We start from the raw sequence: 27531 nt of genomic DNA, 5'->3' as shown, positions 1-27531 counted from the left end.
TTCCCCAATTTTTGCCCATTCAGACCTCCAGATAAATTTTAGGATCTTGTTATACTACAAAAGAAAATCTAATTGATATTTTGATTCAAATTACAGAAAATCTAAAAAACTTAATTTGGAGTTGGAGGAGTAGAAATGAAAACTTTACACTAGTCAGGTGTCCCATCATCTTATGGCTTTCAAGTGTGTTCTGAACATTTAAGTATGTTAATTAATTTAGGTAGCTTTGTAAAAAAAAAAAAAAAATCAGTATTCACACTGGTCATTTCAAAAGTGAAAAAAGCTAATAAACCCTATCTGACCATTTTGCTTTTTCTCTAAAGTGTTTCATCTCAATTATATAGAGAGAACATACTGTGGCATTTGTTGTTGCTGTGCAAGTATAATGTCAGTTTAATTCCGATTTTTTTGTTTCAAACAGTTTTTCTTTGGTAGTTTTAATTCTTGTCCAGGGTGCATAGTGCTTCTTGAATGGAATTCTGTGCCTTTTATCAATTTTGGAAAACTTTCGGCCATTCTCATTCTATATACCTTATCTCTTCAGCCTTTCTAGGTAATTTTCTCAGACCTACCTCTCAGTCCTCTAACCACTGTTTAACCTTTCCATTGACATTGCTTCAAAATTTCAATGTCAGTAGTTTTTCATTTCTGGATATCTGATTTAGCCTGGAGTTTAAAGGCAGATTCTGGAGCCAGCCTGCTTGGGTCACTCCAAGGTCAAATAGGTAGGGAGTTATTCAGGCCATAATCAGTTTCTTCATAAGAGTTGTGCAGATTAAATGAATATAGGTAACAGTGCTTTGGAACAGTAATTATAGATTCATATTTTAGAAATATTCAGAGGTTATATCTATTTTCATTTTCTGAGGTTTGTGCAGTCCTTAATCTGCTCTTTGTTGTCTGTGAGTGTTCACCTTCGGTCGAGTATTACCTGTGGAATTTCAGTGCAGAAAGAGGGCATATAGCTACAGAGAGGTGCTGGGCTGGCTTTGTCCATTTCCCAGGACAACAGGGGTACTGAGCAAGTTTTTTTCTTGGACAAAGATAATATAAATTTAGAGCCCAGGCCAGTGAGCTAATATTTTTCACTTGAACCTTTCAAAAGGGTGAAGCCATTTGAACCTGGAAGTCAGCTATACATGTAAAAAGATGTTTCTTTTAGTCACATTTCTAAGTATAATACAGCAAGAAATTTGGGGGTTTAATCTGCTTGTTACCAGAAATGGAAGTCTAAGAAACAAATCTTGTAATAGGTATCATTTCTTTGGTATTTTACCAGAACCTGTGCATCTGAGTATATTATTAAGTATTGTTTACTAGCTAGAACTAGCTGCTGGTACAGTTCTTGATTTGTCCACTCATTATCTTGGTTTATAGCAAAAGTCAAATGGTACTGTTTGGACAAATATTTTTTATTGAAGGATGTAAAAACAAGCAAACTTACCAGTTACTACTGAATGTGTACTATATATTCTGTCATTTTTCTCCCCTGGCACCACCTTTGATTTAAATAAGCCAACTCCAGTTGTAGTAAACTTCATGCATGAATTTTTCAAAGAAAACAGGAGTGTCATTTTTAGTTATAATAATGCGTCAGTGCCTTTTCTTTTATACATGAAAGGCTCTGTGTATGGGAAGGTGGGGAGGGGTCTCTGCTTTGTAGCTCTGATAATTAATCCCTCATACTGCTCTGGAATGAGCCTTAGTAGTGTGAAACCTTATATATCATTAGCAATGCTCTAGATCCAATCCAAATTCCTGCTTTTCCTGTTTACCAAATATTTGTTACCAGCCGAAAACTGTTATTTATTCTACAGAATCACTATTTTATACCATGAAAAGCTGATATTGAAGTTTATGTAAACTATGGCCAGTGTAACTGACTTTGTTATAGTAGGAAACCTGCACCTCCATAGACTAAATGATTTGACCTTTTATTCACTATCACCACCCAAGAAACTAACAATCCATAAGCAGGGAAGGAAAAATTATTCACTTACGGGAATTCAGTTAAAGGTGACAAAACACTATATGATAACATGCTCTAACAGTGCAGATAAAATATACATTAAAAATGAGAGTAGAGAATATGAAAAATTGAATACATTCACTGATTATTAACTGATGAAAAGCCTATTTGAAGTTTTGAGTATGTTCTTGGTCGCTTTTAAAGATTTTATTTATTCAAGAGAGGGACAAGCAGACTCCGCACTGAGCAGGGAGCCTGATGCAGGGCTCAGTCCCAGGACCCTGGGATCATGACCTGAACTGAAGGCAGACACTCAACCGAGCCACCCAGACACCCCTCTTCATCTCTTTTTAAAAGATACTAGGGTAGGGGTGCCTGGGTGGCTCAGATGGTTGAGCATCTGCCTTTGGCTTGGGTCATGATCCCAGGGTCCTGGGATAAAGCCCTGCATCGGGCTCCTGGCTCAGCGGGGAGCCTGCTTCTCTCTCTCTGTGTCTCAAAAGATACTAGGGTAAAGGTAACCAGCATTAAAATTGATGAAACCAGCTCCTATAGTGAAAGTTTGTGATATATAAAAAATACAGTTTGGTTTTAACTCATCACTAAAGAGAAAAAAGATTTGAGATTAGCTAACAAAGCACAGTCCAACCTAAAGGATTCAGACAGGCTAGAAATAAAAGGACAGGCATGAAGAAGGGGTTACATACATGTCTGTAAGAATAAAATTCAGACCAAAAAAATTTTTTTAAGACACAGGAAAATACTATGTAATACTAAAGACCACAATTCTCAGGGAAGGTAGCTATTACTAGCTATGCAGTCTCAAACACAGCAACAACTTTCATAAAGCAGAAATGTACCAAACCCTGAATGTTCAAAATAGACATTACACTTTTTTGAAAAGATATGGGACATTCATAAATATTAACTGTACTTAAGTACCCAGCACTAACACAAACAGCATTACCTCACCACAATGGAATGTAACTAAGAAATAACAAAAGTGGGCCCCTTTCACCTGGAAGGTCAAAAACATTCTATTATCAGATTTATCTAGCCTGGTGGCAAATGAATTAACTATTGAATTCATAATATTCCACACAGTAATAATATTAGCATGGACATCATTTATCAGTAATAGGCCAGTGTGATGGTAATAGAAGATTAAGGTTCATTTTACTCAACTTTGAGTATATTTTCTTACTCAAGCTATTCTTAAAATGGAACAGTAAGACAAATCATCCAATTAAAAGATAGGCAAAGGATTTGAATAGACCTTTCTCCATAAGAGATATACAGATGCCCAGTAAGCACTAGAAAAGATGTCCAGTATCATCATGGAAATGAAAATCAAAACCACATTGAGATATCACTTGATACCTACTAGGAAGACTAGAGTCTAACATGTGTTAGAAGGATTTGCAGAAATATTGCCAGTGGAAATGTAAATTGGTACAGCTGCTGTTGAAAATAGTTTGGCAGTTCCTCAAAAAGCTAAACATAGTTACCATGTGATGTAGCATTTGTACTCCTAGATATATATCCAAGAGAATTGAAAATATTCATCCAAAAAGTTGTACATGTATGCTCATAGTCTTACTGTAAGAGCCAGAAAGTGGAAATAACCCAAATGTCCCATCACTGAATGAATAAAATGCGGTATATCCATACAATGGAATATTAATCAGCTATAAGAAGGAACAAATACTTATACATGCTACGTGGATGAACCTTGGAAACATTATGTTAAGTGAAAGCAGACACCAAAGGCCACACAGATTCTGTTCGTAGGAAGTGTTCAGAATAGGCAAATCTACAGAGAAAGATTTGTGGTTGCCAGGAGAGGGGAGAGTGAATTCTAAGGGGTATAGGGTTTCTTTATGGAGTGATGAAAATGTTTTGAAATTAGTGTAATTCAGAGTGGTACAACCATCACCATTAAGAATCTGAATTGTATACTAAAAAAGGTAGATTTTATGTCAACTGTATCTCAAAAGAAAAAGGCACTAACGGCATGTGCAGAAATCTTCTACCATCTCTAGGACTCTGGGAAACAAAAGGAAGTTACGGTCATCAGAACCTCACATGGGTCTCCAAGAACCAGAATCCAGGCCTTTAAGAAGGGGTGGCCACCGGCTGGTGCCTCTAAAGGGGAAAGGATAAGACACTTGGAGCAGTACCTACAATGAAGCAAGCCAAAAATCTGCAGAGTATAACCAACTACCCCTGCCAGATAAAGGGCCAGGGCTAGGCACAACACTGGTAGGAGCCTTCACTGTTTTTGTCGCCTTCTAGAGGAATCCAATTGCAAGATCTAACAAGGAGCCAACTGGTAAAGCAGAAATGTGGTTTGCGTTATCCTGGCTCCAGCATGCGGAGTCCTCAGTATCATGCATGAATTTAGAGCTGAGAGACAATAGCTTAATAAGTCTAACCAGCATTTAGCAAGTCAAATCAAAGAGAAATCAGTAGCCTTCATGTGTAAATGTATATGTAAACAAAAGCAGTTAAAAGATATAACATTGCCACAACATGCGATTGAGAGGGTATTATGCTAAGACAGAGGACAAATACTATGATTTCACTTATATGTGGAATTAAAAAAAAAATGAACAAAAAGCAGAAACAGACCCACACATACAGAGAATAAACTGGTAATTGCCAAAAGGGAGGGTGGGTAGGGGAATGGGCAAAATGGGTAAAGGGGGAGCAGGAGATAGGCTTCCACTTACGGAGTAAGTCAGGGGCATAAAAGGCACAGCATAGGGAATATGGTCAGGGTACTGAAGAGCTTTGTATGGTGACAGACGGGTGCTACGTGCCTGTGAGCAGAGCACAGTATAGACTTAGCGAATCACTGTGTTGTACACCCAAAACTAACATCGTGTGCCAAATGCAATTTAAAAAAGAATGTACGACAGAGGACTTAATGTGCCAGACAGTCGTGAAGAAAACAAAGAACATCCCTGCAAAGTAAACTTGGAACAAATGGAGAGCACACCATGACAATAGGAAGATACGATGTCCGCAAGATGTCACTATTAGATTTTTCCCAATGATACAGAAGATGATGATTAGGTTCCATTGGAAAGACCAAACAACAAATAATCTAGAAAATGAAAAGGAGGAGTGTCACTAGCCCTATCAAATATCAGAACATGTTTGAAGCCTTTATAAACAACACAGAGTGGGATTGGCACATGAATAGACACAACAACAGGAAAAAATTTTTAAATACAGAAATTGATCCAAGTGCACTTGGAAATTTAGTGAATGATAAAAATGGCATATGTTAGTGGTAACAAATATTTAAAAAGTGGTATTCTCACAACTAATAGCCATATGGAAAAGGGTTAACACTGCCTTCATCTCTTATACTGTGCATCTAAATTCCAAATGGATTAGAGAGAAACAAAGTCCTAGAAGGAAATATAAATTCCTTGATAATCTGGAAATGGGGACACTTCCTAACCTGGACTCAAAATCCAAGAGAAATGTGCAGAAGACTAATGAAGTGTTTATATTCCAAAGATATAAAAAATATTCAGGGAATACCAATCCTTCTCAAAAAACTAGGCAAAGAGGGAGCACTTCCAAACTCATTTTACAAGAACGGCATTACCCTGATAATAAAACCAGACAAGAACACAAGAAAGTTATGGACCAATATCCCTAATGAACAAAGATGTAAAATTCCTCAGGTTTAGCAAACCAAATTCAGTACATTAAAAGGATTACATACAATGATCAAATGGGACTTATTCCAAGGCTGCAAGGATGGTTCAGCCTCTGTAAATCAACATGATATACCACATTAACAAAAACAAGGATAAAAATCCTATCCTCAATTGATGCACAAAAAGCCTTTGACAAAATTCAACATCCATTTATGATAAAAGCCCTCAACAAAATGGGTATAAAGGTAATGTACCTCAGCATAAGGCTATATATGACAAGCCCACAGCTAACATCAATGTCAGCAGTGAAAAGCTGACATCTTTCCCAGTAAGATTAGGAACAAGACAAGAGAACCTACTTTCCTCACTTTTACTCAACATAGTATTGGAGGGGCGCCTGGGTGGCTCAGTCGTTAAGTGTCTGCCTTCGGCTCTGGTCATGATCCCAGGGTCCTGTTCTCCCTCTCCCACTCCTCCTGCTTGTGTTCCCTCTCTCACTGTGTCTCTCCCTGTCAAAAAAATAAAATCTTAAAAAAGAAACCCAAAACAAAACACAGTATTGGAAGTTCTAGCCTCAGAAGTTAGGCAAAAAAAAAAAAAAAAGTAAAATACATCCAACTTGGAAAGGAAGTGGTAAAACTATTTGCAGATGACATGTTTTTATATAGGAAAAACTGTAAAGACTCCACAAAAAAACCTTTTAGAACTAATCAACAAATTCAGTAAAAGTTGCAAGATACAAAGTTAATACACAGGAATTTGTTGTATTTCTGTATACTAGTAACAAGCTCTCAGAGAAATTAATACTTCCATTTACAACTGCATCACAAAGAATAAAATACCTAGGAATAAATTTAACCAAGGAGGTTAAAAAAAAAAAAAAAACTGTACACTGAAAACTGGAATACATTGAGAAAAGAAACTGAAGAATACACAAAGAAATGGAAAGACATGGATTGAAAGAATATTGTTAAGATATCCATACTCCCCAAAGCAATCTACAGATTCAGTGAAATCCCTGTCAAAATCCCAGTGGCATTTTTCACAAAAAAAGAGCAAATTTGTATGGAATCACAGAAGACCCTGAATAGCCAAAGCAATCTTAACAAAAAAAGCAGGAGGCATCACAATTCCTGATTTCCAACTATATTACAAAGCTATAGTATTAAAAGAGTATGGTATTGGTGTATAAACAGATACAAACAGAATAGAGTGCCCAGAAATAAACCCACACATACATGATCAATTAATCTACAACAAAGGAATGAGGAATATACAATAGGGAAAGGCCTCTTCAATAAATGGTGCTGAGAAAACAGCCATTTGCAAAAGAAAGAAATGGGATCACTATCTTACACCATATACAAAAATTAACTCAGAATGGATTAAAGACATGTAGGACATGAAACCAAAAAACTTCTAGGAGAAGACATAGGTGGTAAGCCCTTTGACATCTGTCTTGGCAATGATCTTTTTGATGTAACTCTAAAAGCAAAGGCAACAAAAGCAAGTGGGACTACATCAAACTAAAAAGCTTCTGCACAAAAGAAACCATCAGCAAAGTGAAAAGGCAGCTTATGAAATGGGAAAGAGTATTTGCAAATCACACATCTGATAAGGGTTAATGTCCAAAATATATAAAGAACTGTAACTCAATAGAAAAAAGATAGGCAGAGGATCTGAATGTACATTTTTCCAAAGATTACATATAGTCAACAAGTACATGAAAAGGTGCTCAACATTACTAATCATCAGGGAACTACAAAACCACAATGAGCCGTCACCTTGTAATAACTGTTAGAAATGGTTATTATATATAAAAAAGTGTTGGTGACAATTTGGAGAAAAGGGAACCCTTACATACTGTTTGGTGGGAACGTAAAATGGTGCAACCACTATGGCAAACAATATGGAGATTCCTCAAATTAAAAATAGAACTACCTTGTGATCTAGCAATTCCCCTACTGGGTATTTATTCAAAGGAAGCCAAATCACTAACTTGAAGATATCTGTACCCCCCCCCAATTCATTGCCCGGATTTATTAATAGCCAAGACATAGAAACAACCCAAGTGTCCATCAGTGGATGAAGGCATAAAGAAAATATGTACGTGTGCAGTGGAATATAATTCAGCCACAATAAAGGAAATCCTGACATTTGTGCCATCGTGGATAGACCTTGAGGACATTGTGCTACATAAAATAAGTCAGAGAAAGATAAATACCCTATGATCTCTCTCACATGTGGCATCTAAGACAAAACATTGAACTCATGGATACAGAGAACAGATTGGTGGTTGCCAGAGGCAGAGGGTGGGGGAATGGACCAAAGTGTGCAGGTAGTCAATAGATAAAAACTTCCAGTCATGAAATTAGTCTTAGAGATACAGTGTTCAGCATGGTGACTATAGCCAGCAATGTATATTAGAAAGTTGCTAAGAGATTTTAACTGAAATCTAGATGCAGTTAGTTTGAGGCATACACCACAGTGACTCAGCAAGGCTATATATTATGCTGTGCTCACCGGCAGCGTAGCCCCCTCCATCTCCATACAACGCTCTTATAAGACCATTGACCGTATTCCCCGTGCTGTACCTTTCATCCCCAGGACTTAGTCATTCCATACCTCCCTCTCCCCCTTTACCCCTGGAAGAAATCTTACAAGTCTCCCATCACAAGAAAAAGGAAAAATTCGTAATTATGTGTGGTGATGCATGTTTATGAGACCTATTGTGATCATTTCACAGTATAGCGAAGAATTATGTTGTGCATCTGAAACTAGTATGTCAATTATATCTCAGTGTTTAAAAAGGAAAAAATCTAAGGGCAGCCTAAAGGAAAAATGGGCCAAAAATAGTAACAGTTCAGAAGAAAAAGAGAAACAAATGGCTCTTATATATATATATATAAAATTCTATCTTCCTCAAAATAAAGCTACCTGAAACTATAAACTATAGTTTATAAACTATAAACTACCAAAACTATAGCATTGTTCATGAGAGACTGGTAAACATCCAGTTTGACAACATATTCTCTTGGTGAAGCTCTTCAGGGAAAAAAAAAAAAAAGCATTCATCAGTATGACCAGTAGGAGTAAAAATGGTAGAATTCCCCTATGGAAGTATTGGCATATCTAGCAAAATTATACTCTTTAATGCAGCAACCCTACTTCTGGAATCTCGCCCAAAATAAGACTGTCCATTGCAACACTATTTGTAAAAGGCAAAGACTGGAAACAACCGAGATGTCCATCCATACATCCATACAGTGGACTGCTCGGGGGGGGGGGGGGGGGGGAGAGGGGAATAAAAAAGGGTGTAAAGCAGGTGCAAAATAGCATACAGTATGCTAGCTCTTGTGTAAGAATGTGTATGCATTGTGTTTACACATGCTTATATTTTCAAGAAGAAACAAAAGGATAAAAATGTACATAGTTACCTGTATGGGATGGGAGGGAACCCATGTTGGACAGAGACAGAATAGACTCCCCTGTATGTACTTTGTTTTACAGCTTTTACTTTGCAGTCACTTAAATGTTTTACAGAATTAAATCATGCAAAACAAACCGATCTAAAAATTGAGAGGATAAAAAAGGGAAGCAAATTAACACACTTACATGTCAAGTTGGTAACATAATCAAACGGAAGAATTTTTTTCCAAGTGATTTTCATCAAACACAGTATTTCAGTTAGAAAACCCTAGTGGATCTATTCTTGGTGACACAAAGAGCCAGAAAGAAATCTTAAATTTCTTTCACAGTCTGTGTTAGTAATGTATTGACACTGTTAGTTTGAAACTGTTGTATGCATTGTAAATTAAAGCAAATAAATGTGTAATCAGGAACTAAGGTTTTCAGTTTAAAGAGCGAAGAGAAAAAAATGAAGCAAAAACTCCAATCTTTGTATGTGCAAAGAATTTTGCACAAACGTGTATTAACAAACCTTAGCCCATAGCATTTTTTTTTTTATCATAAGTCCCTTTACTGTCAAGTCCTTAGTGGGCTGACTTCTATAATCTCTTGGTATCCATTTCCCTGAGTTTCCAGTATGTCAGAAAGTTTTGCTGAGGTATTCCTAAGGCTCTTTTCATCTTTAGCCATATTACTTTGCACACACAGCTAACCGTTCTAATAAGGCAGTTTATCTTCACAACCACTCTCCTCTACCTGGCTTTTCCTTTCTTCCTTTCTGCTACATCTGAATTTTGGACACAGTCCTTTGTTATAGTATTTGTGTTCAAAATTATCAGTAAAATGTTGACACTGTTCCAGGTAATTTGTGCAATCTCAGTGCATCTTGTAGGGCAGAATTTAAGGTGTTGTGGCAGAAGTATTTTAGGAGTATTGATACAAGACCACCACTTAAATCACAACAAAGGCCTTGGCAGTGGAGTTGGTATATTCAACTCCTTTTGGTAATCCCAATCTCCCTTTCCTACACTGCAAATAATTTGTGTGTGTGTGTGGTTTTTTTTTTAGATGGCTATTCATATGAAAAGGAAGCAATGGAAAATTGGATCAGCAAAAAGAAACGTACAAGTCCCATGACGAATCTCATTCTTCCTTCAATGGTACTGACACCAAACAGGACTCTGAAAATGGCCATCAGCCGATGGCTAGAGACACATCAGAAATAAAACTGTTTATATTGTTTATATTCTTCAGTGATCTCATTTGAATGATTTAAAGGTAAATATTAATCATATTATTAAAAGCAAAACAGGAGAAAAGTGAATTTAGCTACCTATAAAGACTTTTTCTTTAAATCATATGGACTAAGTAACATATCTGACTTCTTTTCTATTTTTACTATAAAAGCCTTTTTGTATTAGTGAAAGAAATCTTAACCTGTAGAAAAATAAAGTTTCACTTTGACTTAAAATTCCAATGCTCACATTCTTGCTCGATAAAGATTATATTCTCATTACAACTAAAGATCAGAATAATCAACATAACATTGAAATCCTAGTTAAATAAAGCCATTAATTTGATAACTCTTTGGAATCCTTTTAAAGAGAATTTGTAGCAAAATATTTTATGACTAAATTGAGAAAACCATTTTGAAATGTTTAATGAGCAATTTTGTTGGATTCTAAATTTTCAAGGTGGTAATGATTTTTCCCCACAGTCCAAACCTGTGTAGAAGTTAGATGGGATAAATTAGCATGAATGTGTCAAGTTGGCTTTGTTGAAATATAGCAGCAAACCAGCCTCCTTTTAGAGTTTAGGATTCTTAAAGTTATCATATAACATTCTAAACTAGGGTAACTATACATTTTTACATAAGAGACTGGTAGTTAATACAATACCGATGAGTGTTGCCTCAGCAGAAAACTTCAGGTTCACGAAGTTGAGGTGGTAGCGACTTTCCCTACCTGTCCTAAGCTGTGTCCCAGAACAGAAGGCACATTAGAACCCAGCTGTAAGAGCAGGCAGGGCCCAAGACTCTGTTCTTACCCACCCCCAAAACCCTCATTTTACTGTTCAAAAATTCAAAAACTCAGAAATGAGAGGGGGAAAAGTGATGTAATTATGTATATATTTAGTCTTTTTCTATATTTTACAAATTTACAGCTAATATGCTGTGTTCACAGAATTGTGGAAAGCCTAGCTACCACAAAAAGCTCCAAATAGCAATTATAAAGAAAAGCTGCTTTGTAAAATTTCCATCCTCCTAATGGATTACTGAATTTTATTTCCTTTGTGTCCTAGCTGGGATTTATAGCTGATTCTACAAGAGGATTTTCTTTTTCATACCACCCATGCTGCTTACATTCAAGTGAGGACAAAATAAAAAAAAAAAAGTTGGGAACAGGTTTTAGGTGTTTTTCCATTGTATTCTATAGAGAAAGTAGGTTAACATAATTTTAACCAAAGATTTTTTTAAGTGACAGAGCCCACCATTGGGCCAAATATTTTTTGTTTTGATTGACAGACTTATTTTCCAAAGGAGGCAGACTGGTTTTTTACATAAAAATTACTAAAAATCGGGGCCCCTGGGTGGCTCAGTTGGTTGGGCGTCTGCCTTCGGCTCAGGTCATGATCCCAGGGTCCTGGGGTCGAGCCCCGCATCAGGTTTCCTGCTCAGCGGGGAGCCTGCTTCTCCCTCTCTGCTGCTCCCCCTGCTTGTACACACTCTCTGTCAAAAATAAAATCTTTAAAAAAAAATTACTAAAAATCACTGATAGAAAACAAAAGATTGGTTATCTTTTAAATGTGTTAAAGGTGGCAATTTTCTACGTTTCACCATCATAGTTTCTTGTTAAAATGGTTGAAAACTAAGATGCCAATAATTTACTAAAGTGAAGTGCTTCTTTTTATGAATGCAAATAAATCCAAAGCCTGACAACCCCTCCTCCCCCCAGATACACAAGCAAACAAACCAAATCCAAAACCACCCCCAGGAAGGGACCCCACAAGACCCCTTCGCCACACTCCCCAGGCCAAGCCCTTCACTGAGAATGACACGGGAGCGGTGTTCACCTGCCCGCAGCCCCGGCCTCGGCACTGACTAGTGACTTCCCAAAAAGACTTCTCTCTGGGCTAACTGGGCCAAATATCTTTACTAAGACTGTATCAAAATCCTGATGTAGTTTATAAGAAATTCCCAGAGTCCCACTGGCAGTTTCATAGCAAAGTCATCTAACAATTCTCTGTCAGCTAAGAACACTTCTCCGTCCCACCTGGTTGTTTTTAACCCCTAAGTTTAATATACAGCTTTAAAGAAGGACTGCAAACACTTTACTCAGCCTTACTAATAACATTCCTACCCAGACAGGAACCTGAAGGAGTCTTAGGGGATACCCCGGCCTGAGACTCCACATCAGGGTTTTATCACAATATAAGCCAGTGTGATGTTCACCTTCATTCCCACTGCTCTGAGACAGAAATATGTGGGGATAAAGACAAATGCATCCTTTTAACTGAAGGATTATACAAACGTGAAGAACTCTCGTAATCAACACAGTGTTTGGTGTATTGCCAAAGGGTTTGAGAGTTCCAGTACTAAAGAGATCCTGTTGCCAGTAAAAACAGACACCAAGATTTCTGGAACAGATAAGTACAGAATGCTCTTCCTCCTCTTTTCAGGCAAAAAGACTAATGTTAACCACTGAATATTCTGGGATATCACGAAGCTTCGCCCTTTTTCTGAAATTATTCTTAGATGAAATTAAGTATGCATCTGGTGGTAGTACTATAAAAACAGACCTCTCACTATTTCCTTTAGGGTAACAAGATCACCCAGGATTAAACCAAAGCAGATCATTGTCATCAGGACAGTCTCTACTTACCCACTGTTTCATTTAATACAAAACAGAATCTATTAATATTCTTTATTCCATATGGAAAAGTACAGTAGTTGTGCAGAAACAAAACTACATAACAAAAGAGTAAGACTTCCACAAATATTAAAGAAAACAATGAACAATAAATAAGCCATAGTACTTATAGCAGAACTCATGGAAAGCCTATAAAAATGATAAAGCCGTAAGAAGTACGCTTACACACTCAGGAACAAATGTTGAAGAATGACACCAGAAGACTTCCTATTTGTACAAAACCATAATGATGCTCACAAGAACTTCAAGACAACTATTCATTTTTAAAACATTCTGTAAATATAGAACTTCCTTCTCCCCAATTCTAGAAAATAAATTTCACATCCCAACATATAAAACAACTATACTCCCACCTCTTTCAAATTAGCATTTTCACAATCTCCAATAGCACACCATTTTCATATAAAAATACCTTTAAACCAAGGTTCATTGCTGTACCTTATCTTTACAAATGAATAATACATCAGTTTGGACTTAAGTAGCACCTCAAAGGTGTTCATATAAATGAGATAAAGTGCTGTTACTGGTATACTGTTAACATGCCATAATAATACATCGTTCAGTGCAATAACCAGCATGAAGGAAGCTTACAAAGAACATGCAAATATATGAGGTTTTTTTTTTTATGATTAACTACTTGAAATAGTTATATTTACAACTTGGCTATTTAATATGTACAACATGTGACTATAAGTCATGATTGTATAATGAAACAAAAGCAACAACCAACCATACCTTAACTATCCAAATTCAATAGTGTCCTTAAAGGACCTTGGAACGCCTCTTCCAGGAGAGCCCTATCATTGTTAAAAGCAGTTTGGGAACCGGTTGAGAGCTAATTTATGTATCGTAAAGAGTGCTGTATTCTTAGTATTTTAGCCTAAATCCAACTTTAGCCTAAAACCACCAATTGTGATTCCAAATGGCTTATACTGTTTCCAAACGTTAAAAACACCTTGAAGTGGAAATATAGTTCCAAAAAAGGTGCTATAAAAATATTTTTAATGAGAACCATAACATGGAACTAAATGTTTAATCCTCTTAAGGGAACTACTACGCAGGGAACAGTACTCGAATGTTCTCATATTTTGCTGAAAAAAATCAGCTGTGTAACATTTATAGTCACACTTATGTTCAGCTAGAAACTTTTATTATATATTTATATATAAAAATTGGGATTTGACTCAATGGAACTGAAACCTGAAAATTCCACCTTTCCCAGAATACACCATCTGGATATTATGCCATGAGTTAGATCTATCACTAGACATTTACATTCTCTAAGAAATATTATGATTTTATCACATAGCAAAGGCTAGGAGAAAAGTGATAAAAAACCAAACAATTTCATAAGAGAAGAGCATGAGTTAATGTCTTCTGGGCGGTCTTAAATGTTTAACTGAACAGGCTTAACTAATTATAGTTTTTAATTCTGGTTAGCATTTTTATTTATGGTGACTCCTAGCTATTTATCAAAGAAATTTTATCCCACGTTTTAAATGTATCAAGGGCATCTGAATCACCCCCAAGGAAAAAAAAAAAATACATGGCTAACAGGTAATTTGTCTCATGAAAAACCTTTTAATTACCACCAGAAGCCAGCACACTGTTTTCCCAATCCCACATGCGGTTCTCTCTTAAGGCTCACACATTTGACTCTATGAACGACCGCTTCGGTTTTGCTGAAGGAAGGTGACTCCTGTGGGCTTCGCTGCTGACGTGAGGCCCCTGTTTAGAGATACTTTCCTGATACAGATGAGAAACGGTCTTAGTGATCCTGTTATCCTGACAGTGGACTGGAATCTGGCATTTCTTCTCTTCGAGCTCCTTCCCCTGTGCCCCACTGTGGACACTCCCCGCCAGGGTAGGAACAGAGCAGGTTTTGGCCTGGCTAGGATGCCCTCCTGCTTGTTTGAGAGGGGGCTTCTCCGAGTTCAAGGGCTGCAGGCCAGCTGCAGAGGACGCGTTTGTCAGGAGCCCCTCCTGCATCTGACAGTGCCAGGTACGGCTTGGAGGGTTGTTCTGCTGCTGGAACCTGGCAGTCTTATCCATGATGCCCATGAACGGAGTACTGCGCGGCCTGTGCTCAGCTGTCCCGCTCGGAACTGGGTTAACGACCTTGTCTTTGATGCGAACATCCGGTCCCTGGACCTTGAAGCCATCTGAAAAACTGCTGCTGGAAGTCAAACTACTGGTTGAGCTTGACATCTTGATGCTGCCAGACGGAGAACCAGAAGAACCCGAGCTGGCGAGGGAAGCTGGATGTCGCACGTCGCTGCAGCTCGCTGGCCCGCCCTGGTTTAAAGGAGCGACATCCACAGCGATGGGGGCATGAGACAGAAGCCTCTCTGCGGTTTTTACCTTGCTTGGTAAGGGACAGGCAGCGCCACCGTCGCTGTGCTGCAGCTGGACGCTGTGGCCGGGGCCCAGCCGCTCTGCGAAATGGCCAGAACCGGCTCCCACAGTCAAAGTACCCGTTCCCTCCAAACGCTGGTTTCTGCCCCCGGCGGGCGGAGGCCTCGGGGGAGGAGTCTGGGCAGAGACCTGCGTTTTCGTGCAGCCGCCTCGCGCGCCTGGCTGCGCGGGCCCCAGATGTTGGCTGGTCTTCACGATCTGCGCCTGCCGGGTGGGTTGCAGCACCAGCCCCGGCGGAGCCACAGCCTCCCTCAGGGCCTTACCAACCCCCGGCCTGTTCTGCGGGGACACCGGCCCGACCGTGGACTGTAAGCCTTCCTGAAGGTTTCGGATGTACGGAGAGGGGACGCATGAGGACGGCTGAGGCCTGGGCGTCGGGGAAATGGACTCCTCCTGCGAGGAAGTGTCTTCTTCGTCGGCTTCCTCAAGATGGAAGCGGTCGTTCAAGCCGGCGGTCGGGGCGTCCTCCTCGTTATCCGAGTCGTTGGGCGCGGCTGGCGGTGGGCACTGCTGTTTTTGCTGTTGGCTCCTCTGCAGTTGCTTGCATTCCTCCTCCACACGGGCCAGGAGCCTCCTGATTTCCTGATTGGTGGGACAGAGCTTCACAGCTTCCCGCAGGTCAGCCCGGGCCGCCGCAAACTGCCTTTATGTCAGAACAGAAGGCGAGTTACAAGCCGTGTAGGAACGCGCTCGGAACGTGGCTGTGCATGAGAGAGCTCTGCTAGCCAGAGCTGGAAGGCAGCCGAGGGCGTTTGCAACACCGCCGGGGGTGGGCAGGGCCCGGTCCGCACTGGCTTAGAGCTCCTCGGCGGCGGGGGAGCAAATCCCGGCCCACACCTGCGCCGCCATGCCAGGGCCCCTCTGTGTCCGCAAACCCCACTGGGCGGGGAGAGGAAACAGGCATAAGGCAGTGGGTGTCGGAATCCTCCTTCGCCACCGCCTCTCACTGTGTCCATCTCTAACCCCAAAGTCTTCCAGGCCTCTCCTCCCTTCCCCCCACCTGCCTGCTCTCGTGTCTCTAGCTGGTAGCTTCCCTGCGAGCACAGACTGATCGAGGCATTCTGTGTGGCAGCGAGTGGCAGCTGGGGCGCTGGGCAGGAACAGTTACCGGGATGTCAGGAGAAAACAAAAGTCTAGCCATTGCTAAGAATACCCACTGCTGTGCCCCCTGGAAGCTAGGGATGAGAGGCATTTGAGTAATGCCTGTGAGTCAGCAACCCCCAAAGTCAACCAGCAGCTGTGATACCGCAGAGACCCAAGAAGGCTTCTCTAGTCACAGACCGACCCCCAGACAGTACCTGCTATTTCTCTTCGCTCTTGCCCTGGCATAAAAGGCTTCATAGGACTTTGGCTTCAATTCGAGAGCCTTGGAAGCAAATTCTTCTGCCATGCCAAAGTCCTAGTGTCAACATTTAAAGACATGAGTCAAGAGAAGCACTGAGACAGGACTACAGGCAGCTTTTTAGTAGGAGTTTTGCTCTACAGGTTGGCAGGGAATTGGGACAGCTGGGGAGGTAAAGGACAAGGGAAGTTTTATTTCTCTTGTTTTAAAGTAGGGAGACAGTTAAAGCTTATTAATATCTTAAGAGAAGAATTCAGTAGAGAAACAAAAATTGGTGATTCCGGATGGAGAGAAGAGCAGCAGAAGCAGTGCACTAGCAGGCAAGAGCAGATGGAAGCTGTGCCGCTGGGGGTGGGGGGGTGGGGTGGCCTCAGGGAGGGGCAGAGACACCGCCCACTGGAACAGCTAGGCGCCCCCAATGTGGGGCGGGGGGGGGAGGGTACAGAAGCGAGCAGGTCAATGGATTTGGTAGTGAGAAGATGAAGTTTAAAAACAAAAAAAGGAGAAAAATACTGAAACAAGTCTATGAGTTACTAGTTACAAATTAACTAAGAAGTAACTCCTACCAATTAACAAGTGAACCAGTTACTGGTATACCCTCTGGGCAAACACAATAACCACTAGGCAGACTGGAACACATCCGTGTTCAACTCAATGGTACCCTTTCCTTCTGCGTCTGGGAAGAGCTGCCCATGACAACGTTGGCAGCACCCAGTCGGGAAGGGACGGAGTGGCAGTCTGCTCACCTCTCACTCCTGAGGCAGAGGACAGTGCCCTCCAATGCGCTGTCTCAGCACCTGGAGAGCCGGGGCGGGACAGTGACCACATGATGACCACCCAAGAGAAGCAGCTCCCCACACGCCAAGTTCAGAGATGGGCGAACAAAGCACACAGGAGACCCCCTGACTTGGTCTGTGCAGGGCTGGCCTTCAGCACGAGCCAACACTCTACTACTAAAAGAGTAGAACAAGGGCCCACAGCTTACATTTGTTTTTCTTCGGCAGCGAGACAAATTGAGATAGAGAGAAACTCTTAGTTCATTGAATGGCCTCATGTCCTCTCCGAATCCTTCTCGGGGAAACTTCCTTAAGGCGTACTGGTACCTCTGGGCTGCCTCTTTCATCTTCCCTTTCTAGGAATCAAAAAGCACAGAAATTGATCCTTTTCCAGATGCTCCAAGATGAATAGGCTCCCACAACCTGAAGACCCTGGCAAGGTTCTCCCTGCACCACCGAAACTATCAGAGCACACGGGAGGGTCCGGCTGGCATGAACACGCCGCCCTGTTGTCCTCAGCTTCTGCAGCCTCCGGCTCCGAGCAGTAAGAAAGAAACTGGTTTTCCTTTTCTTTTTTTTTTTTTTTAATTTTTTATTGTTATGTTAATCACCATACATTACATCATTAGTTTCTGATGTAGTGTTCCATGATTCATTGTTTGCGTATAACACCCAGTGCTCCATGCAGAACGTGCTCTCCTTAATACCCATCACCAGGCTAACCCATCCCCCCAACCCCCTCCCCCGTAGAACCCTCAGTTTGTTTCTCAGAGTCCATAGTCTCTCATGGTTCGTCTCCCCCCTCCAACTTACTCCCCTTCATTCTTCCCCTCCTGCTATCTTCTTTTTTTTTTCTTAACATATATTGCATTATTTGAAGAAACTGGTTTTCTAGGAAGCGGTCTGTACACTGCCAAATTGATAACTATCAATCTTAATACATCAGATTATCCTCTCTGTTATATTTTTATTATTATTACTGAGAGAGAGAGCATGCACACACACGGGGGGGGGGGGGGAGAACCTTAAGCAGGCTCCACGCCCAGCTCAATGTGGGTCAATCTCAAGAGCCTGAGATCATGACCTGAGCCGAAATCAAGAGTCGGACAGTTACCCGACTGAGTCACCCCAGTGCCCCTCTGTTACATATTTTTGAAAACCATCTCAGAAATGATCCCTCATCCACAGATGTTTTAATGCTAAGTGTAACAGAAATCAGATTGAAGAAATGATGTGGTTCTTAAGGCAAGTACAGTCTTGTAGAGGTGAAGCCTAGAGCTTGCTGTAGAATCATAATTTTTCTTTGAAGAGGAACTAAAGTATGGGCTTTAAAAATTGAACAGCGCTGCACATTATTTTCAAGGCTAAAGAAATCCATTTGCTCAGTCGGTTTCATGGCACAGCAGGTATGAAGTCTGTTGAAAATGGCTTGATATTTCTAACATAATTGCCTACCAAAATTCATATTAAAACCACTTCAAAGCCGCAACAACACGCACTCTGAACTCCATTTCAAAAGGATTCCGAGCCAGGAACCCTGCTGGGTCGTGCTAGATGCCTACTTATTTGTCGTTATTAAAAAAGGAAAAGGGAAAAACTAAATGTAGCCCGTGCAGCAGCCTCATGATAAAAGGATTAAAATGGTCATAATGCAGTTTTTTTGTTTGTTTCCAAAACATTTAATTCTGTCTAATCACAGACCTGGAAAGAGCAGCGATCCACATAAATGGCCTAAAGCATCTATCCAAGCCAGGGGTGGGCCAAGTACAGCTTCCGGGCCAAATCTAGCCTGCCACCCATTTTTACAAATACAGTCTGCCTGGGACACGGCCGCGCCCATTCACTCATGTGTCACCTGTGGCTGCTTTTGGGCCACAGCAGAGAAGCTGGGGAGCCGTGACAGAGACCACATGGCAAAGCCTAACATATTTACCGTCTGGCCCTTTACAGGAGAAGTCTGCTGACCTCCAGTCTAAGCTGAGGTCTTATTTTGGAAATTTTACTTTGAATTTTATTTAAAATTTTTACCTTTTGCTAGTCTTTACATTTCCATTTCTAAGGGACAACGGGGGAAAAATTGAATCAGTCTCCTGAGTAACAGAGTATTCTATACATACTCCTTGACTATCTTAAGTAAAAATATCTCTAGAAACCGTTTCAAGTTGCAAAAGCTTATGGATATTAAAACTAAGATAATAAAGTCTTAGGAGACTTAATGATCCTCTTCTTCTGAAATGTCCCCGGAGTGTCCCTTTCCCGCGTGTGTCACAACACGGTGTACTAAGGAATCTCCTGCCTGAAGCGCCTCTGCCTTCACGCCAAGGCTTCAGGCCCTAAGTCACAGCCACGAGGACTCCTTCCGGCGTAATGGTTCTCAAAAACGGAGGCGGGCCTTCTGCCTCTAAGGCCCTGCTGTTAGGGCACACCAGCCTGGCCCCGGGGCCCCGCAGCGTCTCCCAGCCCAGCCGCCGGTGTGCTGCGTGCTGGCACAGTCCCGTCCACGCCAGGCCGGGAGGCTGCTAGCAGGCTGTCACATCCTAGAAAAGGGCGATAGCACTTACTTTGTACATCATGTTTCCTTCCTCCATCAATTTCTGTAAAAGTATAATCAAAATATCAGGTTTGGAAGTAGCCATCGCCCAGGCAGCATTTCCTGCAAAACAAAGACAGCATTCAGTGGCACGTCAGTGCTCAAGGAGGAAAGGAGGTCATGGCTTCTGGGGCTGTGCCGCAGTGAAGGTCACAAGCAGCAGCACGGCGTGTCCGGCAGCTTCCAAACAACGGGAGAATGAAAGGGACATGGGCTGGCCCCCGGGGAGCGGGTCTTCCTTCGAATCAGCCTCATGCTGAGTGAAGCACCTGGGAGGGAGGCTGTCCCAGGTGCACCTGTTACTCGGATGAAAACAGAGTGCTGGAAAACCAAGGCATCACAGCGGCCGTGCCCAACCACCCCCCACCCCGTTCCAGTGGGAAATTTGGGCAAAATCAGTTAAACACAGCTTCCAAATAATCTCCTTCGCTTCCTGCACGGCGCACGTCGGCTAGCGAGTGAAGGCCTGCGTTCTCAGCAGCCTTGGCACTGCGCCCGCCCAGGCAGGCCGGCTGTGGCCCCGCCGCCCTCTCCCCAGGCCCGCGGCCCCGCAGCCCCCAGCCCTACTCCCGAGCACGTGCAGGGGAGGCAGCTTACGGAAGAGCAGGGTCAGGAGCCACGCCACTCAGCCTCAAGCACGGACTCTGCCAAGCACTACGACCTGAGGGAAGCTTTTTGCCCCTGCTGGGCCTTGGTTTCCTCCTCTGCAACACGATGGGGTTATCACTACCTACTTCGAGGGTAGGTGAGGATGAAAGAAGCTAAAACTAGAAACTGCTTAGAATAATTCCCGAGACGGCGAACTGCTTAATAACATCAGCTGACCTTCTCATCTTCACCAGAGCCCCCTCCTCACGGCCGCCGCTGGTCAAAAGTCTGGCAGACTAAACTACGAGAACCCTATTCCGGCTGCCCCGCACCCAAACATTCTGAGTGGCGGGGCACGTTCCAGCCAGCCACACGGAAGGGGCTCTCCCTACTGACCCCTTAGTCCCATCAGTGTCCTCAGGTGACCCCCCACCCTGTTTCCCGTTTCCTGTGACCTTTCCTTCACAGAAGGTGCTGGGGCTTACCCGACCGACGAGGACGACTCCAGAACAGCGACTCTCAAACACAGCTGCTCAGCACAGCCACCTGTGAGCTTTCTTTACCATGATGCCCGGCCTCCCCCGCCCCCCAGAGGTGAATGGAACGGCTCCCCACCGTGGCTCCTGGGCATCCCTAACGCCCTCAATTCTAGACTGTTCTTCAACACTGGTTGCTGCTCTCCACCCACACGGCAGTGATAACGTTATGAGCTACTGAAGCATTTTGGATAACTGTGATTAAATGAGCCTTACAGAGGAAGGAAAAAAAGTCTCTAAGCACCTGACATCTTACTTCTTAATCTGGGAGCAGGTAAATCTTTATGGTCCCTGACATACTCTAGAATCTGAAGCTCCCCTCCCTCCCCAGCTGCTGAAACGAGGTGTTTACTGACCTAATTTGGCTCCTTTTCTCAGCAGTGTAACCACTACGGATGTGTTTCGACAACCAATGGCTCTGTCCAAGGGGCGCATGCCACTGTGGTCCACGTGCTCAATCACGGCTCCCTTGTCAACCAGATACAGCACCTGCGGCGGGAAAGACAGAGCCTTGAGGGGTGGTTGGTGGCAAGAGCGCCGCACCCCACCCACCCCTGCCTCCTGGGGAGCAGATGGCAGTCTTAGCTTTACTGTGATCTTCCCTACCTCTGGCCATGAAGGATCCTAATGGAAATGAAACGGATGGGAAACAGAGGAGCTGCCGTCCATGGCTAAAACCCAGTCTGCTATCAGCAACGAGGAAGGCGGGTGAACACTCCCAAGGAGGGACACATTACGTGCGTGCACCCATACACCACAGAGGAGTACGTGCACGTCCACTTCCCCGGCCAGAGAGATGGCCACAGTCCTCTTTTCATCTCTGATTTCTTAGGAGGCAGACATCTGCGACAGCTCCAATGTGCTGGCAGCCTACAGCAATGGGTACCTCAGAAACACTCAGATCCACACTGCCCAGGGACAGCAAGCTGGAGAAGCTTGAGATCAGATAAACCCAATTACAAGTCACTGTAAGGCTTAGGAAAGAGACTCAAATATTGGGAATGTAAAGGCTCAAGGTTTGAGACCATGGTACCTAGATGGATGTGGCATGACAGCAGTCACTTGGACATGAAGAGAACACAGAGAAAAAAACACTTTGGCTACTCAAATTGTTCTACTCACTAGAAGTCTGTAGCCAGCTTAGATTTTCATGCAAATCTGATAGTCCACCAGCTGCTCAAAATGACACTGGATTGATTTCCATAATATATAAAGAGCTTCTACAACTCAACAACAAAAAACCCAAATAACCCAATTTTAAAACAGGCAAAGGACGTGAAAAGACACTTCTCTAAAGAGGATATACAAATGGCCACCGAGCATATGAGAAGATGCTCAACGTCACTAATCATTGGGAAATGCAAATGAAAACCACAAGATATCACCTCATACCATTAGGACGGCTGCTATTAAAAGAAAAGAAAGAGAACAGCAAATTGTAAGTGTTGGAGAGGGTGTGAAGAAACAGGAGCCCTCGTGCACTGTGGATGGGAATGTAAACTGGTGTGATCACTCTAGACACAGTATGGAATTTCCTCAAAAAATTAAAAACAGAACTATCACTGGATCCAGCCATCCCACTTGTAGGGGTATATATCCCAAAGGACACAGATAGACCTGGAAGAGCTTACAGGATCTTGAAGAGATACTTGCATGCAGCCAAGAGCTGGAAGTAACCCAAGTGTTCATGGACAGATGAACTGACTAACACAATGTGGCAGAGCCACATGATGGAATGTTATTCAGCCTTAAAAAGGAAGGAAATCCTGTTACAGGTTACAACATGGATGAACCCTGAAGACATGATGCTTAGTGAAAGAAGCCAGTCACTAAAGGACTACTATTCTAGGACTCCACGTAGATGAGGTACTAGAGTAGTCAATTCACAAAGACAAAAGCAGAATGGTGGCTGCCCAGGGCTCCAGGAGGAGAGAACCAAGGCCCTGCTGAGTGGGTACAGAGTTTCAGGGTTACGGGATAAAGTGTGGATGGTAGCTGTACAGTCATGTGAAGTGTACGTAACACTACTGAACTCTTCGCTCAGAAATGGTTAAGATGGTAAACTTTATGTTGTGGGTTTTTAAATCACAATTAAAAAAAAATTACACTAGAATGCTAAGCTCCTTCACGCTTCCCTAATATACTGATGAACTAGGATTTGGTAAGGTGACATAAGCTGAAACATAAAAGTATGGATATGGGAAGTTTAGTTACACAGCTGTTTTTGAAAATCGACATTAAGTACAGTTTACACCGCCCAGGAAATCGAGACCATTGAACGCCAACATCACTGCCTCCTAAAAGCATCAAGGCAAGACGTGCAGAGCAAGGACAGCTTCTGTTCCAAGCTCCTTTGCTTCCAGCAACCCAGGATCTGTCTCTCTGGCTAATCTGCACATGAGACATAATTATTTCTTCAAAAGTGGTAACTCTCAAGGAGCCAAACATTCCTTTAACACCTGCTCAGTGCCTGGCATGCGGAACCTGACAAAGACATGGTTTCTGCCCTGAAAGACATTTTGCAGTTCTTAGCTTATTAATGTTTTGTCCTTTCTTATCTCTGTTAGACTTAGGCATCTGGCAAAGAGATTAAAAGATAATGCCCTAAGGATTTTATATTATTTCTAGACAATGGCACACCCATTTAAAAACAAACCAGATAATTATCTGATTAGTAATTTCTCATATACATAAAGCGATTTGGAAATGCTCTGTACAGGAATTCTATTTATATGGGTTACTAAGAAGAAAATAAAACTACATATGCATGTTTGTATACATATTCAATTATGCGTCTGCCGAAGACGCAGCTTGTAATTGTGTATTTTGAAGGTTTTAAGAGTCTATTAAAATCTCTACTCAAGTTCTGGAACAGACTGCATGTCACAGAATAAAAGTGAAAGCTACCCCACAGCATGCCCGTACACGCTGACCACACGCAGACATGGCCTCCCACACACTCCAGGAATGGTTCGACTCTGGGAACGGGTTTCTCCGCGGCGTGGGCCCAGGTGCAGGTGGACAGCACGACCACCTGTGGGTACGTACGGTCTCTGCGTCACCGTAGAAGGCGGCCAGGTCCAAGGGAGTGCGGCCGTTCTTGTCCGTCTGGTCTATCTCAGCTCCTTCCTCAACCAGAAATTGGACCACTGCTCTGTGACCTTTCAGACAAGCCCAGCTTAATGCCGACAGACCCTCTTTGTCCAGAGAAGAAAGGGCAGCACCTGCAAGAACAGCGCAAAGAACATGAACTCAGTAAGACAGAGCCCAGAAGCAAACGGATTCATAGCCGCAAACACCTGTGCTGACGGCGCAGCAATCAAGCCTCTGACATCTGAAGCTGGCAAACTGATCACCGCAGTTGAAGCTGAGTAATGGGTACAGTACTACATGCACTGCCCATTCTTTCTACTTATGTGTAAATCAGAAAATGCCCGTAACAAAAAGACTTCTCAAACTTGAATCAGAAAGTACTGTCAGCGGGTCTGCCAAAGCTCTTTGCTTTGTCCTTCTGAAAGAAACCTCCGCGGGGGCTCCCATGCCGCTACCTTTGGAAAGGAGAAATTCCACGGTGCTCAAGTGTCCTTCACAAGCGGCCACCATGAGGGGCGTCCGGCCCTGCTTGTCACTTAGGCTCACATCACAGCCGCGGTCCAAAAGCAATCTAACAATCTGAAAGAAACACTTGGAATTACAATCTCCCTGCTCCATTTCAGATCTTGTGCTCTCTACCCAGGCAGATTTTTCTACACTTAAAAGTAGCAAAGGATTCTCTTCTTCAAATGCCTAAGTTGTGTGATTTGTAGGGCCTGTGAAATCTTTCCACTGGATTCCTTTGAACAGAATCTTCTTGCAAATATATACTTTTTTTTTTTTGACGCCCAATTCATTACTATACCTATAAAACATGCATGGGGCGCCTGGGTGGCTTAGTCGGTTAAGCATCTGCCCTCGACTCGGGTCATGATCCCAGGGTCCTGGGATCGAGTCCCACATCAGTCTCCCTGCTCAGCAGGAAGCCTGCTTCTCCCTCTCCCACTCCCCCTGCTTGTGTTCCCTCTCTCGCTGTGTCTCTCTGTCAAATAAATAAATCTTTTAAAAAATAAAAAATAAAAAAATAAAATAAAACATGCACATATAAGGCATAAACAGTAATGTGGAGAAGGGGAGATACCAATCGCAATCAGGCAATGACCAAACCGCCACAACAGGGCAAATGGGAGAACTAAAGAGGGGGGCAAAGGTCATGGGTCCCGTGGTGCGGCTACAGCTACACTCTGGTAGGAGGACACAGACTGCAGGAAAGCGTTCACCCACCACACCCCCAAGCAATCTGCTTTTCTAAGCCTCGGGGGCTTAGTGGATGGTTTGACCTTCACAGCAGGCAATTTTTAGCAAAGCTTCCTGGAAGAGATTCCCAGCCTCAGAACCGTGCCTTCAACTGGTGCATGGTGATAAGGCTGGGGAAAAAAACCAAAAAACCAGAGAGGCTTCTCTTACAACTACCATCCCAGTGGGAGGGCCTTTATATAGGGGGTGGGCCAGAGTCCCCCCTCTGGCCTGGTATTTGTTATATGGCCACAACAACAAAAGGTGGCATATTCCAGATGCTTCCCTGTTCCTGATACTCTGACATGTTCTTTCCAAACCTCCCCACGATTTAGGAAGACTGAGACCCGGAGAGAGAGGATGAGTCAGGGCAGCACAGAGTTGTGAGGGTAACAGGGAGCAGGGGGTACAAGTCCAGCTCTTGGGGAAATGGAACTGAAAGGCCAAAATCTTGGTGGGGAGCACTTGCGGTTCCTAACAATGGGACTAGCAAGAAGGAGTGACACGATTCCATGATGTAAACTTGGATCTAGAAAATTCTTCCTATAATGGACATGGTAGGATCCATTTGTTTGTTTGCAGCTTGTGTGTAACCTGATGCCGGGCATGGGGTTGGTCCATGGCCGCTGCTTCCAAAATGAATAAATGACCGAACTGCTGTTCTCAAGGATCCGCTGCTCCCTTGAATTAAGGCAACAACAGGTCACTCCTAGTAAAAGAAACCAGCCTGATGGGGCAACTGAGTGGCACAGTCGGTTAAGCATCCGACTCTTGGTTTTGGTTCAGGTCATGATCTCGGGGTCCTGGGATCGAGCCCCACATCGAGCTCTGCGCTCAGCAGCAGGGAGTCTGCTTGAGAGTCTCTCTCCTTCTCCCTCTGCCCCTCATGCTTGTGTTCTCTCTCTCTCTCTAACAAATAAGTAAATCTTTAAAAAAAAAAAAAAGAAAGAAAGAAAGAAATTAAAGAAACCAGCCTAAATCACAGTGCTGGACCAGAGAGAAAATGTGTCCTTTTCTAAAGAGCACAACAGAACCACTCGTCTTCCAAGTGTGTTGGACGAATGGGTGACACCATCACGATAACAGCTGTGTCACAGCAAGTCTTCTGTTATGGTGACAGGGTGCACCCACTCCCCATTCCCTCGCTGGGTGAAAGGAAGCAGCTGTGGGTCTCCCCCGCCCCAGGCTAGCTCCTGGTTACCAGCCTACAATGGTGGACTGTGCTTGCCTGTCAAACGTTTGTGGTTATTGAGGAGAACTGACAGCACAAGCAGAAGCCAAGTATGTGAAAAAGACAGGGCTCAGCAGAGCTGCACGTGGCCCCAGGAGAGAGACGGGCCACAGTGAACTCTATCCCACCCGTGGCTTCTGCAGCCTTCACGGGCCCACCAGGTACCTGCCAATGCCCCTGGCGTGCTGCACAAAACAAAGGTGGGACCCCTCTCCTGTTAGTCCGAGACACCGCAGCTCCGTGCTCCAGCAGCAGCTCGCAGACCTCCAGCTTGCCTCTTCCGGCAGCGGCAGTCAGGGCTACAGGAGGGTCACAGAGGAGGGGGAGTCTGTTAGTGTGCAGGGGTAAAGCGGCCACAAGGTCTCACATCATCCTCCCACCGACAGGAAGGCGGCTCTGCATCCTTCCCCGCCCCCCCGAACCCGGCTGGGCTCTGTGACAGCTTTGACCAACAGAACATGGAAGAAATGACGACATGCCAGTGTCTGGGCCAGGTCCTGAGACGGGCAACGTCTACTTCTCCTCAGAACACTCATTCTTGGAACCCAGCTGACATGGTGGGAGGAAGCCTGAGCAGCCCTGCAGTGACACCCCCAGGGAGAGGAATCCAGGCCTGTGGGTGGCTGACAGTCCCAGGATATGGCCAGCAACAATCCGGCAAGCATGTGCGTGCACTGTCCTGGTAACGGATCCCCAGAGTCTAGCCACACCACGTAAAGCAGGCGAGCAGACATGAGCCAC

At 43.2% G+C, this 27531-nt stretch overlaps 2 protein-coding genes across 22 annotated transcripts in view; one reads left to right on the top strand and one right to left on the bottom strand.

Moving 5' to 3' along the window:
* The window catches only part of WDSUB1 (WD repeat, sterile alpha motif and U-box domain containing 1), a 53869-nt gene extending 43573 nt beyond the window's left edge, over positions 1 to 10296 (top strand). For 4 of the 5 annotated variants that reach the window (XM_027590723.2, XM_027590722.2, XM_027590719.2 and 1 more), the window contains one exon: positions 10123 to 10296. In XM_027590723.2, the coding sequence (XP_027446524.1) occupies positions 10123 to 10280 (158 nt within the window). In that variant the 3' untranslated portion in view covers positions 10281 to 10296. The remainder of the gene's footprint in view (positions 1 to 10122) is intronic. The other variant, XM_027590721.2, reaches the window with a different exon arrangement.
* A 2666-nt stretch (positions 10297 to 12962) lies between these two features.
* The window catches only part of TANC1 (tetratricopeptide repeat, ankyrin repeat and coiled-coil containing 1), a 229698-nt gene continuing 215129 nt past the window's right edge, over positions 12963 to 27531 (bottom strand). For 13 of the 17 annotated variants that reach the window (XM_027591492.2, XM_027591493.2, XM_027591495.2 and 10 more), the window contains 8 exons: positions 26956 to 27089; positions 24779 to 24902; positions 24279 to 24454; positions 21587 to 21719; positions 20078 to 20169; positions 17726 to 17872; positions 16697 to 16797; positions 12963 to 16041 (listed from right to left, as the gene is read on the bottom strand). In XM_027591492.2, the coding sequence (XP_027447293.1) occupies positions 14628 to 16041; positions 16697 to 16797; positions 17726 to 17872; positions 20078 to 20169; positions 21587 to 21719; positions 24279 to 24454; positions 24779 to 24902; positions 26956 to 27089 (2321 nt within the window). In that variant the 3' untranslated portion in view covers positions 12963 to 14627. The remainder of the gene's footprint in view (positions 16042 to 16696; positions 16798 to 17725; positions 17873 to 20077; positions 20170 to 21586; positions 21720 to 24278; positions 24455 to 24778; positions 24903 to 26955; positions 27090 to 27531) is intronic. The other 4 variants (XM_027591494.2, XM_027591497.2, XM_027591506.2 and 1 more) reach the window with 1 other exon arrangement.

The sequence above is a fragment of the Zalophus californianus genome, chromosome 3 (assembly GCF_009762305.2).
Source record: "Zalophus californianus isolate mZalCal1 chromosome 3, mZalCal1.pri.v2, whole genome shotgun sequence".
Lineage (NCBI taxonomy): Eukaryota > Metazoa > Chordata > Mammalia > Carnivora > Otariidae > Zalophus > Zalophus californianus.
Note: the sequence above shows the minus strand (reverse complement) of the source record. Positions and strands in the feature narration are given on the sequence as shown.